We start from the raw sequence: 15,585 nt of genomic DNA, 5'->3' as shown, positions 1-15,585 counted from the left end.
AGATTTGAACCTAGGACCTCCTGTCTCTAGGCCTGACTCTCAATCCACTGAGCTACCCAGCTGCCCCCATTTTTTCTCAGTCTTTCTTGAAATAGAGATATTAGACTTGTCTGCTTGACACCTGAAGGCAGTACTAGGAACAAGAAATAAAAGTTGAAAATACACAAACTGAGTGAAGCAGATAGAATGATAAATCAGTGGAGTAGGCTGCTCCATTTGGGCTCCAAAGATTGCATGGCAGTCTCTATTGTAGAAGAGTTTCTTGCTCCTGGATTAGTTGGTTTAGAGAGCTTCTGGGATCACTTCCAGCTCATATGAAAAAGTTCTGTCTAAAAGTTTTTTCCTATAGGTGCCCAGATGCTATTGCCAAGGGCAATGTTCTTAGATGATGTTCTTAGAGGGAGTTGATGTCAATAAATACAGTCGTTTGACATGTCACATAATTTTTGTCAATTCCATGCCTGGTCAGAGCCAGAAAAGTATAGATCTTTAAAGTTGAAAAGCATTCATGCTGGCTCTTTGAGGGCAAAAATGTCTTATTTTTCAGATTTTCTTGTAGAACTTGTCAAATAGTAGACTTCTTAGGGGTGGGGGGAAGTGGAGGGAGGAGAGATGGTACTATATTAATTGTAATCTGGCATCCCAGATGAGAGAGGTGATAAACTCCTGATCTTTTTGTAAGTCAGACCACAGCTGAGTTGGGGGAGAGACAGACTGTCTGGGAAGGGCACTGATTGGAGTGCAGAGAGGGACTAGCAGAGTGGGAGGAGTTTTAAAACCATGGCACTCACAGTCAAATGAGAGAACTGGAGATGTTTAATCTGGAGACAAGAATTAGAGAATATAGATACATTTGCTGGCATCAAATATTTTGATTGTCATATGGGAAAAGGACTACACTTTTTCCACTTTATCTTCAGTTAGAAATGGGACCATTGGCTGGAGGAAAAGGTCTAGAGAGGGAAATTTGAACTGATTCTAAGAAGGATTTCCTAATGATATACTATGTACATTAGACAGGTAATAAATTTTTTTTTTAATCAGATGACTTAATGATCAAAGAATGATCTGATAACAGAATAGATTGGATGTATCCAAACAAAGGGTTGATGACCAGAAGGTTTTAAAATGGAGTTGTACTTAACCTGAAAGAATCTATAAATTCCTGAGAATAGAGACTTTGATTTTCATCTCTCTTATTTATCACAGAGATATCACTCTTATCAAATGCTTGTTAATTGACTGATTCATGTACAGATCATGCTAGATACCCTCTAAGGTTTCTTTCATTTCTGAGAATATAGAATTCTGTCCATTGAATAATGCTTAAAATCTTGTATTTGATTTGATCCTATTATTTGGAAGTACATATTGAGCACATAAAATATGCAGGAAACACACTAATTCAAGAAGAGAAAGAATCTTTTCCACTCTCTTAGTGATAAATTTATCTTTCAAAATGCTTTCAATGAAGCTTGCCTGCCTTTTCAGAAGCTATACATTTGCTTGGCATTTCCCTACTGATGAAAGGAGTGAACAATTTATTTTCAATTCTTTTTTTTTTTATCTTTTAAGATTTACATTTTTATTAAGGTTGTAGCATCCATTATCTAAGTGGGTGGCTTGGAAAACTTCCTGTTTACTCTCTTTTGATAAGAGGATGGAGATAATGATCATATTGTTATTAAGCTGGGGGTGGGGGAGGGACTGGGAGTTGGTTTCTCCTGGGCAAAGCTGTTGCCAGCATCTTTCTCTGACGGCATGGCCCAGTGGTGGGAGAGTTGAGAGTTCTCTCAGAGTTTACTTAGGCCAGACCTGAACCCCGGGGAAAGGAACAAGTGAATACCTTTGTCTGCTTTGGTTTCTTCCCTTTGGTTTCATGGTTCTCCATCTCTTTCTGGCAGTTTTTCGGATTGTTGTTTTTGTTTTTTATCAATATTAACCTCCATTCAGAGAGAACTTGTGCCATCCCCTGTGAGGCTTACAAAGACAAAAAGGATATGGTCCATGTTTTTTGTGAAAGTACAATTAGACAGGCACAACAGGACACCTGGGAGATGCAGTTGTGCTGCCTGAGGAAGATCTCCCTGTCTAAAAGGACCCATACAGGTTTTCTAGATGAGCTGGCTTTCAGGGCTTGAGCTACATAGCCTGACCAAAGGCAGAGATGTATGTGAGGGCCTGCTGGCCCTGGCCCTGGACAACAGCAGAAGCAGAAGCCCAACACCAAGAGGATTTTTGGGGGTGGCTTCTGAGAAGCTGTTTGGCTGGCTTAGAGCTCCATGGTCAGACATTGAATTTGGAAAAATAGGGACAATACCCAATACAAGAGAGCTTATAAGTCCCTGGGCAGTTTTTACATTTGTTTCACTATTCACCATGATCTTACTTTCTTCTGTAACAGAAACCAAAGCCTAAACCCCGGCCATCTATCACGAAGACAACGTGGGAGAGTAACTATTTTGGAGTGCCTTTAAACACCGTCGTAACTCCAGAGAAGCCCATTCCTATTTTTATTGAAAGATGTATTGAATACATTGAAGCAACAGGTAAGAACTCTAACCTGGTCTTGATCACTACAGTTAGAATCTCTGCAGGATTCTTTGTCAAGAAATAACCCTCGAAGAGTCACCAACAGTATTGTAATGTATTTTATCCAGAACCAGCTGATTAAGAACCAGCTGTGGTAGAAGGCTTTCAAGTCTATGAGCTTTCTTCTCTCTCTTGCTGATCATGCTATTCTGATTGTGTGATTTTTTTCCAACCTTCCACCTGTGGGGATAGTAAGTGGCCAGATATCAGATAAGGTAAACAGATGAGAGGAATGCTAAGGGCTAAGGAGGGGCATCTCGGAAGTTAATCTAGTGACCTTTGGCTTCTGGGGCCAGGTAAATACTTGTATCATCCCAGGACTTCATCTCTTATCATTTCAGGCATAACTAGCCATTCCATCTGTCTGCTTCAGGAATTTTTTTCAAGTTCACACCCAAGAAGGGGATGGGGGTGTGTGTGTGTCTGGAATTAGAGGGCAGAAGTTACTGGGGAAGCCAGATGAACCTGGCTAGGATATCTGATTGTGCTGCCATTGCTCTTTGACTATGAGGCTGAGTCCAAACTACAAGAGCTAGGACCATCTCCGTCTTCCAGTCTGTATTCTTCACAAAAACATCTCCTGGACCTCTTTCTAGAAGTAGGGAAGGAGGAGATGGTCCAGAGGAGCCCCACATCTCACATAGACCCCACCTAGCTTCACTCAGAGCTCCACCTCTCAGAGCCTCTCCAAGTCATCACCCTTACATTGGCTAAACTTTCTGCCCTTTCCTATCTCCACCTCTTCAAGAACTGACTGCCTTCTTCTCTTGAATCCCTTGTTCTCTTGGTTTTTTTTTTCCATTGTTCACTACTTGCCAGCCTATTCTTGAATGGAAATGGAGGAATTATGCTAATTGAGTCCACTACAGAGTTATGTTTTCTCATCTCATTTGGGCCCTTCAATAATATATATTTTGTTTGTTTTTTAAAAGGCAATCATGCTCCTCCCTAATCTTTTTCTTAGCTTAGTTTCCACAAACCTGTTCTGAACCCCATCTCCCTTCAAGCTTCCAACATCAGCCCCTCCTTCATCTCTCTGCTCTTTGCCAAAAGGCCCCTCTTTCTCATTCCCTATAATACCCCCATCTCCCTCTCTTCTGTTCCTACCATCTTTTTCATGAAGAGATAGTCCTCCTTTCCAAGGCAAACTTTTCATGAATAAGTGATCCTGGCCCCTCCAGACTTTTCTACCTGATTGCTTCTCCTATCATCTCTTCTCTCTCCCTGTTCCTATCCCCCTCCCCTCCCTACCCTTTCCCTTTTAATAACTCCTTCCATATCACCTTCAGGCATCCCTATGTTGCTGTCCTTAAAAAATCCTTATTTGATCATCTCATTTTTTCTTCCCTTTTGCCCCTAGGTGGCTCAGTGGATAGAGCACTGGGCTTAGAATCAGGAAGACTCAAATTCAAATATGACTGACTATGTGACCTTGGGAAAGTCACTTTGTATTTCTGCCCCATTTTCCTCAACTGTAAAATGAAGATAATACTAGCCCCTACCTCCCAGGGCTACTATGAAGATGAATTTAGATAACTATAAAGTGTTTAGCACTAAACTTGACACAGAGGCGCTACATATGCTTGTTCCCCTCTAAGCTATATGTGTCCTTCAGAAAGCCCATCTATACTTGAAACCTCCATTTCTTCTTTTTAACCCCCCCAATTAATTACTTATTTATTTGCTTGCCTGTTGTCTTTATACCATGAACATTCCCCAAGTGCTTTCAGATAGAATCATTCTATATTTTAAAATACATATATATTTTAAAGCAAAACCAATTGTTATCAATTATGGTGATTATATCTTAGCTGTTTAATTCTTTATCCTGGTAGGCTCCAACTTTTCTGCCTGGAGAGGAGTCTTTTTTTTCATTATCTGCTGTTCTCTGACTGTCACTGACTTTTCACTTATTCAGAGTTTCACTTAATTTTAGCGATCATTTAATTTGTATTGTTGAAATTGTATCTATGGACTGATTTTACTTTATGTTTCATCATATAATACTGTACTGATCTTTCCACATTTCTCCAAATTCCACTTATTTCTCATTTCTAAGAGGTTAATAATATTCCATTACACTCATTTGCCTTGATTTTTTAAATATTCTCCAACCCTTAGACACTACCTATTTTCAACTCCTTCTGTAGAATACAGTCTGGAAAGCTGTCCATTACAAGCAATTTTCCAGACACAATCAAAACCATAGCCTCTGTGAGGGGAACCCTTGGCTTTCTGGAATGGTTGGCCATTCTGACTTGTTGGCATTTGACTCTACTTTCTTAGGTGCCTGGGGTGGTGACCACTGCTTGGTAGGGAAAGCTGCTGTAGTTTTTCTTTTCTTTCAGTTTTTTCTCCTTCTTATGTTTCAGGGAGAATGACATTTGCACTGGCAATGATGGAACAAAAATGTAGTAGATATACAAAAGTAGTTTGTAATAGCATCAAACCATAGTTAACCTCAATGAACTATTTTAATTTTGAACTTGACAGATAAATTGAGTATTTCTTATATACATAATTTAAAAAAACTTTTGCATGAAATTATGGGCCTCTCTCATATACAAAATTCAACATGTGGCTTTTAGAGCTGTCCTGTTTATAATTGCTGGCCTTCTTTCATTTGAAAAAAACCCTTTGAAGACCCCCTTTTCTTTCTTTTTTTAAGCTATCCCTTCCTGCCCCTCACCTCAGCCCCAGACTGAAAAAAATATAAATGGTTTGTTACACATAGATAGTCAAGCAAAAATATTTCCACATTGTGTGTGAACATGTACATTTTACTTTTGTCAGGAGGTGGGAGACATATTTCCTCATTAGTTCTCTGGCCTCATGGATGGTTATTGCATTGATCAGAAGTCTTTCCAGGTTGTTTATCCTTTACAAATTGCTGTTGTGTATGAATTGTTCTTCTGGCTCTGTTCACTTTGCATCAGTTTATACAAGTCTGACCACTGAGACATTGTTTTTTATGGAGAAATCATATACAATGCCATTCCTGTTCAGAACTTGTTTGACCATTCTGCAAGTGATGGGCACCCCTTCAATATCCAGTTGTTATAAAAAACAGAGCTCTTGTTTCTTTTTCTTTGATCTCTTCATGGCATAGGTCTAGTCGTGCTTCCCTCTCTAAACTATTTGGGCTTTCACCTTCATGTTCCAAGTCAAATTGATCTCTGGAGTGTTACTCTGGAGTGTGATCTTGTTCATGTTCCAAGTCAAATTGATCTCTGGAGTGTGATCTTTTGCCAAATCCAAGTTCTATTTTATATATTCTAACATGGTATTATTAGGGTCATAGATTTAAATGCAGAAGGGACCCCAGAAGTTAGCAAGTTCAACCCCAGCATAGGATGTTTTTATAACGTCCCATAAACGTCCCACTATATCCTTCCCCCTTTCTTCTTTCAGATAGAAATTATTTCTTATCCCCAATAATAAAATTAAAAAAAAAAAGAGCCCAAACAAGTTCAGTGAAACTAGTCAATATCTTAAAAAGTGTGACACCCCCCCCCAGATTCTCCCACCTCTATAAAGAAAATAGAGCAGATGTGTTGTCACATCTCTTCTTTGAAGTTGTGTTTGATAATAGTAATTTTGCAATATCCAGTTGTGATTGCTTTGGTTTTCCTCCTCTCTCTTCCTTCTCTTTCCTTGGTCTTACAAGGTAACTGAAGCCCAGGGCATGTAAAATCCCCCCTTCCCCTGGACACACAGAGCATGAGCATCTGACCTGGCCCCCTTTCTACTGTATCTCAGGCCAGCTCAGAAGCACAATTAGACTGTAGGTTCTCTGATCATCTTCCAGCATGGGCTGTATGGTTTCTTAGTTCTGGCATTCTGTACTCCTGCTTTCTTTCAGCTATGGCATTTGGTATTCTAAGGTCCCTTCCATCACCTTAACTTCCCTCCTTTGGAGATCAGTGTAACAAAGTAAAAAAGAGGAGAAAACAGCTCACTACCCCATCAGCCAAGTCATATAATATAGCCAAAGCTCATATTGTCACAGTACTACAGTTGAGAATCATCTCGGCCTTATTCAATCCATGAACAACTGATTACTTTTTGTCCCAGAGAAATTGAGCTTCTCAAATCATGCTAGTAAATTTCAACTCTTAGCATCTGATGGTAGAGACAAAACTACCTGAGAACTGAATGGCATTCTGGACCTGACAAACATTTTAATAGCCTTCAGGTTGTATGCCTCCTTCATCTAAAGTGGTTTGTGGGTCTGTATTTCTGTCTCTGCTTTGATTTTTAATTCTGTCTTCCCTCCTCTTTTCTCACTGGTTGCTTCCAGATCCTTGAAGAGGGGCCATTCTGATCTTGTGGATTCAGGATTATAGGCTTAGTCTAACAGAGTCAACATTTAAATGCCTACTATGTTCCAACCCCTGTACTAAATTCTGAGGATCCAAAAAGAGGCAAAAGACAGTCCCTGCCTTCAATGAATTTAAGGGGGAGACAACAAGCAAACAAATATCTACAAAGCAAATTAGTGTATACAGGATAATTAAAAAAAAAGAAGGCACTGGAATTAAAAAGGATTGAGGAAGGCTTCCTGGAGATGGTGAGATTTTTATTGGGAATTCAAGGAAGTTAGTAGTCGAAGCATAAGAGGGAGAGCATGTTAGGCAAGGGGACAGCCAGACAGAATGTCCAGAGCCAAGAGATGGAGAGTGTTCTTCATGGAATAGCCCAGAAGCCAGTGACACTCAGTCAAAGAGGACATGGAGATTGGCAAAATAGAAGATGAGAAACTAGGAAGCAGCAGGTTATGAAGGCCACCCAGAAGATTCTGTGCTTGACCCACAATAGAAATAGCAAGAAGAAGCCACTGGAGTTCATATAAGGAAGGGCTGACATGGTTGGACCTGTGCATAGGAGGGCATATCTGAGAAATGTGGGGACAGGAGTAATCCAGTAGAAACTCTAGGGGAGCCTGAGAAATCGAGGATGGTGTTGGCCTCTTCAGTCATAGGGAAGGTAGGAAGAGGGCATGTTTTAAGAGGAATGGTACCAAGTTCAGTTTTGGATATATTTAGTTTAAGATGTCTGCTGGACCCAAACTTTCTCGTCAGTGTCTTTGGGTATAGATCCAAGGTGGGTATTGTTGGGTCATAAGCACAGTTCTGTAGCTTTTTGGATATCATCACAAATTGTTATCCAAGATATTTTGGTTAGTTTTCAGACCCCCCCACCCCCACCTCCAACCATGCTTTGGTGCCTTATTTCCCCATATCCTCTCCTAGTATTTGTCATTTTCCTTTTCTATCATCTTAGCAAATCTGATGCATATGAAGTGGTCCCTCCGAGTTGTTTCATTTTTCTTTCTCTGTTTACTCGTGTTAGAGCATTTTTTCCTATGACAATTGATAGTTTTGATTTCCTTCTCTGAAAACTGCCTGTTCTTAGCCTTTGACCATTTATCAAGTGGGGAATGGCTCTTATTTTTACAGATTTGGCTTAGTTTTCCAAAACAGTTGAAGATTGAACCCTTTATCAGAGAAACTTAAGGCACATTTTGCATGGATTTTGTTTTTGCAACGATTTTGCAATTTTATGTAACCAAAATTATCCATTTTACTTTCCATGAACCTATTTCTTGTTTGTTCATGAATTTATCCCCTCTGTAGATGACAGATAATTTCTTCCATTCTCCTTTTTTTTTTTATGTCCCCCTTTGTATCTAAATCATGTATTCATTTTGAACTTGTCTTGGTATTAGGTTTGAGTTGTTAGTCTGTGCCTGGTTCTACTAAATTACTTTCCTCTGACCTAGCAAATACTGCTACTATGTAAATGCTGCCCTTACCATGGGGCCTGGTACGTAATGGGGCTTGATAAATTTTTGTTGGTCGATTGAAAAGAATTACCAGGCATGTCTGGTTTAGGAGAGTGAATCTTTTTGTTAATGGTTTGAGTTTATCATTCTTCCCCAATAGGATCATTTCATTTGGAGTTGTAGTGTCTTTTGATGTGAAGAGCCCTGGATCTGTGCCAGAAAGACAAATTTGAATCTCATCTGGGCCACTTGATACTTGACCTAACTAGTTGCCTATTTCTGGGCATCATTTTCTTAAAGTGGGGGGAAAGGGGAGGGCTGAACTAGGGAAGCCTTTTGTATTTTTCTTGAGCATTTTGTCACTGTAAATTGAGCCTTTTACAGTTTACCAACCCCAGAAACATCTTCATCTTGGGTTAATGGATTATTTAAGACTTCCCAAAGGATAGCCTTTCCTTTCTCAATGTCACATCTCACTTCCCCAAACCCCTCCTTCCCCCAATCTTGTTTATATAATCTGGCAATAGAACTCTTGGGTGAGTTTACAAGGCCTTCCCTCCCTTTTCATTCCCTTTTCTTGATAGGAGATACTAGATCTAGAGCTCATAGAGACCTAAGAGACCACTTCATCAGTCAATCAGTTCACATCTGTTGAGCACCTTCTAAGTGCCATACTCTGTGCTAAGTACTGGGGATCCCAAGGTAGGCAAAAGGCAGATAGATCCTGGGTTCAGGGGCGGGGGGAGGGAGGGGAAAGGGGGGAAGGGACTCATAGTCTGATGGGAGGGACAACATGCAGACAGCTATATACTAACTTATAGATGAGACACATTGGAAATAATCAACAGTGGAAATGCTTGGAGAAAGCCAGCAGAGGAAACTGAGGTCCAGAAGGTTAAGCCATGGTTCTGGAGCCTCTTTCTTTTTACTGATGAAGAACTGAGGACTATAGATGGGAAGTGACTGGACAAGGTTTGCATAGGTTGTTAAGCATCTGGTCCGGAAGAGGATTTGAATTCAGTCAGCCTGATGTCAGAGTTAGGACTCTTTCCATTTCTTGATGCTGTCTCCAGGAATTTACATGAGTCTGTCATCCTGATCTTTTAAAATCAACACAGCTTCAAGCTTGATGTGGTTTTTGAAGACATTGATCACTCCCAGATCTTCCCTCACTAATTTGACCCTCATTCTCTTTGATGAAGATGTATTTTCTCCTTTGTTCCTTACCTGAATGGCCTTCCATTCTGTAGCTCTGCTCTCTATCCTTTTAGTTGCAACTCCAGAAAGGGGCTCCAGAACTATGACTTAACCATAATCCACCCTCATGCAGTAAAGCAGTAGCAGTTAGGGTTCATTGTGGCCTGAGCAGCTTTAGCTGGACAGCCTGTACCCACATATTCAGATCACACTGTATAAATATCTGAACAAGCCTCAGTTTTGTTAGGACACCTTTAGTTTATAAAGGTGGTACCCATAAAAGGGAAAATTCCCTTTCTCTAGAACATGTTACTGTTCGTCCACATCTCAACTCCCATCTCCCTGCCATCCCTTTCTTTGTTCTCTCTCTTTTCTTTCTGGCTTTCCCACAACCCACACATAGCTTTAGTCCTAGAACTTGGGAAAGATTGGGGATACTTTTGAAAATTTAGCTATCCACTTCAACCAACCCTTTGACTCTGTACCATGAACAAACATTTTCTTCATTCTCTTCTATCCACTTTTTTTGTTCACATCAGTCCCTAATTTCTGACATGTTTTCCCTTCCTCTGCTCCTGGTGCCCTATTGATCCATTCTTCTAGGTCTAGTTAACAGTAGGAGCCTTGAGTGTTTCTGATTCTATTAATTACTCTGAGCTGACTCTTCCTCATCTGTTCTCCTAGCATTTTGTATTCCTCTCTCGTACTTAACATTTTCTCGTTTAAAATTACAGTTATTTATAAGATTTATTTATAAGATACTTTTTATCTCCTTCCCTCCTTTGAAGGGGAAAGACCTTGACTTGGTACTTCCCCAATGTATGATACAGGGGCTTACCCTATTTAATATTATGGGGGATGGATAAGGGGATCAGGCACTCATTGTTTTTGTATTTGGGAATCTGATCCCTTTGTTTTACCCTTAACACTGAGTCCTCCAGGCCCCTAACTTCAGAATCTGTGTTGTCATTAGTCAGACTGCAGTTCTGAAAGCATGTGGAAAATACTACAGACTGACTTAGGGCATTTGAGGATAAATGTAGAAAGATAAACTTTTCTCTTTTAGTAATCCATTATATCCTTTTAAAACTTGGTGTGAGACCCTGTGTCTTCAACTTTGTGGCTTTTGAAATCAGAATTTGCCCTTTCTTCATCTCTTATTTCTTTATTTGTAAAATGAGGATAATTGCCCCTGTGATACTTCCCTCATAATACTGTTTGTTCTAAGACTCTAGGGAGAAATGTAGATTCTGGGGAAAAGGTCACTTGCTATAGAATATCAAGGCTGGTAGACATATCAGAGCACCGAATGTCAGAATTAGAACAAACCTTTGCCATCTATTCTTCACCTAGTTTTACAATTGAGGAAATGGCAGTTCAGAGGGAAGATGAGTCCATAGCAGACCAAGGTAAGGTGAAGACTAGAACCCATGTCTCCTGATTCCAGGTCAAGGGCTCTTTTTTGTTTCCTTCATTTGCAGTTGGATTTAAAATTCTTTTCATTTTAGTTTTATTGATCCTGGTCCCTTAAAAGGAATCTGGGTTGTTTGAAAGACCCTAATAGGGGCAAGAGGCTGAGAGTCCTAGGGTAACATCTGACTGTGGTAGGTGAAAGAGAGAGGGGAAAGAACAGATGCTCTTTCAGCCCTTGAAGTCTTCCCATTTTAGTCATATGTAGTTGAATTTCTATGGAACTATAGAATCTCTAATTTGGGAGAGAATTTAAATTCAGCTGCTCTTGGAAATATGAATTCCTTTCTACACTTGGCCTGTGTGGCCATCACAACTTTGCTCCAAGACTTTCAGTAATGGATAGCTCACTCAAAGGAAGTCCCTCCATTTGGGACATGTAGCCCTGATGGGCTACCTTGAATATTATTTCCTTGGGCCATGCTGATAGATCATTCAGTGCAGGCCCAAGGCATCTGTGAATTCTTGTTACAACTCAGTAACAAGCAAACTCAGAAGGGAAAACCTTGGAGACAGAAATGCACAGTGGCCCCCTCACCTGGTGCAAATGTGAGGTGACTTCCAGCTGGATTCTTCCTCCTCAGACTGCCTTCTTTGTGGAATATATCTGAGTTCCGCTGCTAATTGACAGTCGAGCATCAGAGGGAAGCCTGGTGGAAGAGACAGTCATTACACCAGAGCAGCATTGAGCCAGATTTGGCTTTAGGGTGATGAAGCATTTACATCAGGCATGAGGCAGAAGGGCAGAAATGGAGAGCTTGCCCACGTGTGGATTACCTGCTGCACGTTACAAAGTCCTTCTCACAGCTCTGTTTGGTGCATGGTCAGCACAAAGAGGCCTAGACCCACAGAGTCAACACAGAGCCAGTATGGGATAGGAAACCTTTTTGTAACATCCTTATCAAATGCTAGGTCACTGTATGCACTCCCACTAGCTCAGAACAGAGGTCCATGGCAGAGCTGCCAGAGGAGGAAATGGAGCAAATGATTGGAACCATGTCGATATGATTCAAGGTCAAAGGAAAAGGACTGCTGGACAGACCTGTTCTGAGAACCTCAGTTTCAAGGGAGGCTCACCTTCTTTATGTAACCTTTGGCTCTTGGAGTTGCTTGATTTGAAATATAAGATGACATTGTATTTCTGACTCAAATCCCACTCCTAGAGGCCAGCAAGACCAACTGTTCATCCTCTGTAGATCCTGTTTTGCTCTCTCAGCTAAGGGATGTTACTTACTTTAAATTGGTGGCTTCCAGACAGTTTTTATATGGGTGTATGTGTAAACCCAGACACAGTTCCTCCTTTTAAGGTACTTGTAGCATGCTGTTCAAAGCTCTCAGTACCCGGAAGACCAGATGCTGTGGCTGTTAGGTGATCTGTTTTCCATTGTCCCACCCTACCACAGAAAAGGCTTTCTTCTACATCAGGTATTAGGAGCCAACCTTTGGGCTGAGGCAAGCAGTAGAGTGTTTAGAGAAACTTAATCTGGGTTTAGACATTGAACTCTCTGGGTCCAGAGAGATGCTTGTTGGATCTCTTTTTCACAGGTAAAGGGAGTGGAGTGACCTCAAACTCCCAGTTACCCCTCTTCCACGGAGATTGAAGCAGACTTGGATTCTTTGGCCCTAGAAAGCCTTATTAGAAGTCCCATTTTTATCATTTTTATCTCATTTTTGTTTTTATTTTTCTGATGTAGCACTGGTGCTTAATGATGGGCAATGAAGCAAAGAATTCCTTCCTAAAGCTCTGCTAAACAATAACTGCTTTAACTGCATCTTTATAAACCAGTAAAGCCTTACTTATTTGAACCTTATATTTTCCAAATCTGGAGGACGATTTTGCTCAGAGGGTTAGTATGAACTGGCTTGCAAGGGTCATATTTAAACCTCAGAAATAACAAAATATAACCCAGTAATCTTCAGTTGCCTTAATAAAGGTATATTGTGCCAAAAAAGAGGAAATGATAGTTCTCTTGCCTATCATATCATCCCCATATAATATACTGTAGTTAATGTATGGCCTCTTCATGAAGGACATTGCTGAACTGCAGAGCATCCAGAAGGTGTCTGGTATAGGAAAGAGACTTGAAGGCATGTCATATATTGATGGAGGGTGTAGCTTTGTAATATGTGGATTATTATTATTTTTTAAACCCTTACCTTAGAATCAATACTGTGTATTGGTTTCAAGGCAGAATAGCAGTAAGGGCTAGGCAATGGGGATTAAATGACTTGCCCAGGGTCACACAGCTGGGAAGTGTCTGAGGCCAGATTTGAATCCAGGACCTCCTGTCTCTAGGCCTGGCTCCACTGAGCTACCCAGCTGCCCCTTATATGTGGATTATTTTAAAAATTATGATGTAGGTAAAGGAGAAGACTGATTTTGCTTGACTCTACAAGAAAAGATAGGTTGATGAACCAAATTCTGAGGAGGCAAAATTCAAGAAAACTTTTCTAACAATTAGGGAAAAATGTTCAATGTGGAATAGACTGCCTACAGAAGAGTCATGTCTTGAAGTCGTCAGGTAGTGCCTTCAATGCCTCCTTATTAGGGACCCTTAAAGAGGAATTTGTATTTCAAATAGGATTTGAGCCTGATAATCTCCAAACCCCTTTTTGTTTTTATAGTATATCATAGCCCACATTCTATAATCTAGCCATACTGGCATCTGGTTTTCATATACAATCCTCTATTCCCCATCTCCATGCCTCAAATGAATTCCCTTTTTCACCTCTATCTCATAGAATCTTCAAAATGCCACTCAAATACCACCTTCTATGTATGAACCAATCCTGACTCCAACAGCTAGTGTCCGCCATCTCTTATTTCCCATACTATTTTGTATTTTATATTTATTTGGTATATACTCATAAGCATTTGTTGTTTCTCTTTGTAGAATGCAAATGCCTGGAGAGTAGGAATTGCTCTAGTCCTTGTATTTTTATCCCCAGCTCTTCAGACAATGCCTGCAAGGCCTTTAATAAATGTTTATTGACTCATTTCCAACTCTATACCTCTCGTTCTGTGTTCTTTAGTTTACTGACTCCAAACCTTGCTCTCCCTTTACTCCCTTTTGATTCATAACTGTCCAGATACAGTGTTACTCCCATCTCTTCCAGCACACCTTCCCTTTACCCTCCTGGCTGGAAGTGATCTTTCTTCTTCCTCCCCTTCTTGTGCTCTCCCTTTCTTTCCTCATTTTCCTCCCTTTCTTCCTCTCCCTCTTCCCCCCCTTTCTCTCCCTCTTCTCTCTGATTTCAGAGTATTATAGTCCCCTTTGTGGGTATTATTTATCACTGTGTATACTTCTACAGACAAAATGCTTGTAGAAGGCAGAGACCAGAGCTTCACTTTTCTTTGCATCATTCCCAGTGCCTTATTCCACACAGGCAATGGTTATTGACCGAATGAATGAATAAGTGAATTAACCTTATTGGGAGTTAAATCTCCTAACTGGGTTAGGTAAACTAGACCTGACCTTTTAATCTCAGGCTTTATTAGCCACCGTTATTCTTCCTCATTAGACATTAGTCTTCATTGCTTTATGTTTTGCTTTTGCTTTGTTAGTGACTAAAGACTCATTTTTGCTTTTCCTATAATACTTATCCCGGGTGGCAGTTTCTTAGAATTCTTTGATTTTGTAGTTAAGCATTTTATTTCTATACTAAGTTATTTCTCATTGCACCATGCTACTAACTCATCTGCAGTTATGTGTAGCGCAAAAATCCTGATTGAGAACAGCAGGTAAATTGAACAAACCAGATTTGTGTATGACTATATGTAGCATTGCCTGACCATCTCTGTCTCAGTGGATCAAAACCAGTAAGTTAATTTATGCTTTAAGACAGCGTGTTTGGATGGCACACCTGGACTAGCTCATAATGATCCCTGAACCTTTGAGGGGTAAAGTCAGTATTCTGGGGCTGCATTAACAGCTTAGCATTCAAAATAAGAAGGCAGTAGTTTCATTGGACTCTGCTCTGTACAGACCCCATCTGAAGCCCTGTTAAAACATTTAGCTCTGGATACAGTTTAATAATGACATTAAGTTGGATCACATTGACAAGATGACAGGAATGGCAAGGTGGTTGGAGACTATTCCATTAGAGATTCAGGTGGAAAATTAGGAATATTTAGCTTAGAAAAGGCAAGGCTTATCACTACCCTCAAAGATTTGAAGGGTATTATGAAGAGTTAGATGTTTTTTCTGCTTGTCCCATACCAAAGAGAAATTTCCTTTGTCACATGCTTGGCATCTGCTTGAGGATTTCTGATGATGGGGAATGCATCAGCTCTCACTCAGGCAGCACTTTAGGATGCTTTTCTTGACTTGAAGCCTTAATTCACCTCTTTGCTCCTTCCATCCATGGTTGTTGGGTTTTCCTTCTGAGGCCAGAGGACAAGTCTAACTGGTCTTCACACTACAGCCTTGCATTTAACTGAAGTCATTTATCATGTTATCCCTAAGCTTTCTCTTCTGCAGGCTAAATATCCCTTTTTCCTTCAACCAGTCTCTTTTAGTTTCAGTTTTATTTTCACATAA

General features: G+C 40.3%; 1 protein-coding gene across 1 annotated transcript in view; it reads left to right on the top strand.

The window, feature by feature from the left end:
- ARHGAP35 (Rho GTPase activating protein 35) overlaps positions 1-15,585 on the top strand; it is a 160,832-nt gene that overhangs the window by 98,036 nt on the left and 47,211 nt on the right. The window contains exon 3 of the mRNA XM_001364886.4: positions 2,405-2,549. Coding sequence (XP_001364923.1) covers positions 2,405-2,549 — 145 coding nt within the window. The remainder of the gene's footprint in view (positions 1-2,404; positions 2,550-15,585) is intronic.

Source organism: Monodelphis domestica, chromosome 4 (genome assembly GCF_027887165.1).
Source record: "Monodelphis domestica isolate mMonDom1 chromosome 4, mMonDom1.pri, whole genome shotgun sequence".
In the NCBI taxonomy this organism is placed as follows: Eukaryota; Metazoa; Chordata; class Mammalia; order Didelphimorphia; family Didelphidae; genus Monodelphis; species Monodelphis domestica.
Note: the sequence above shows the minus strand (reverse complement) of the source record. Positions and strands in the feature narration are given on the sequence as shown.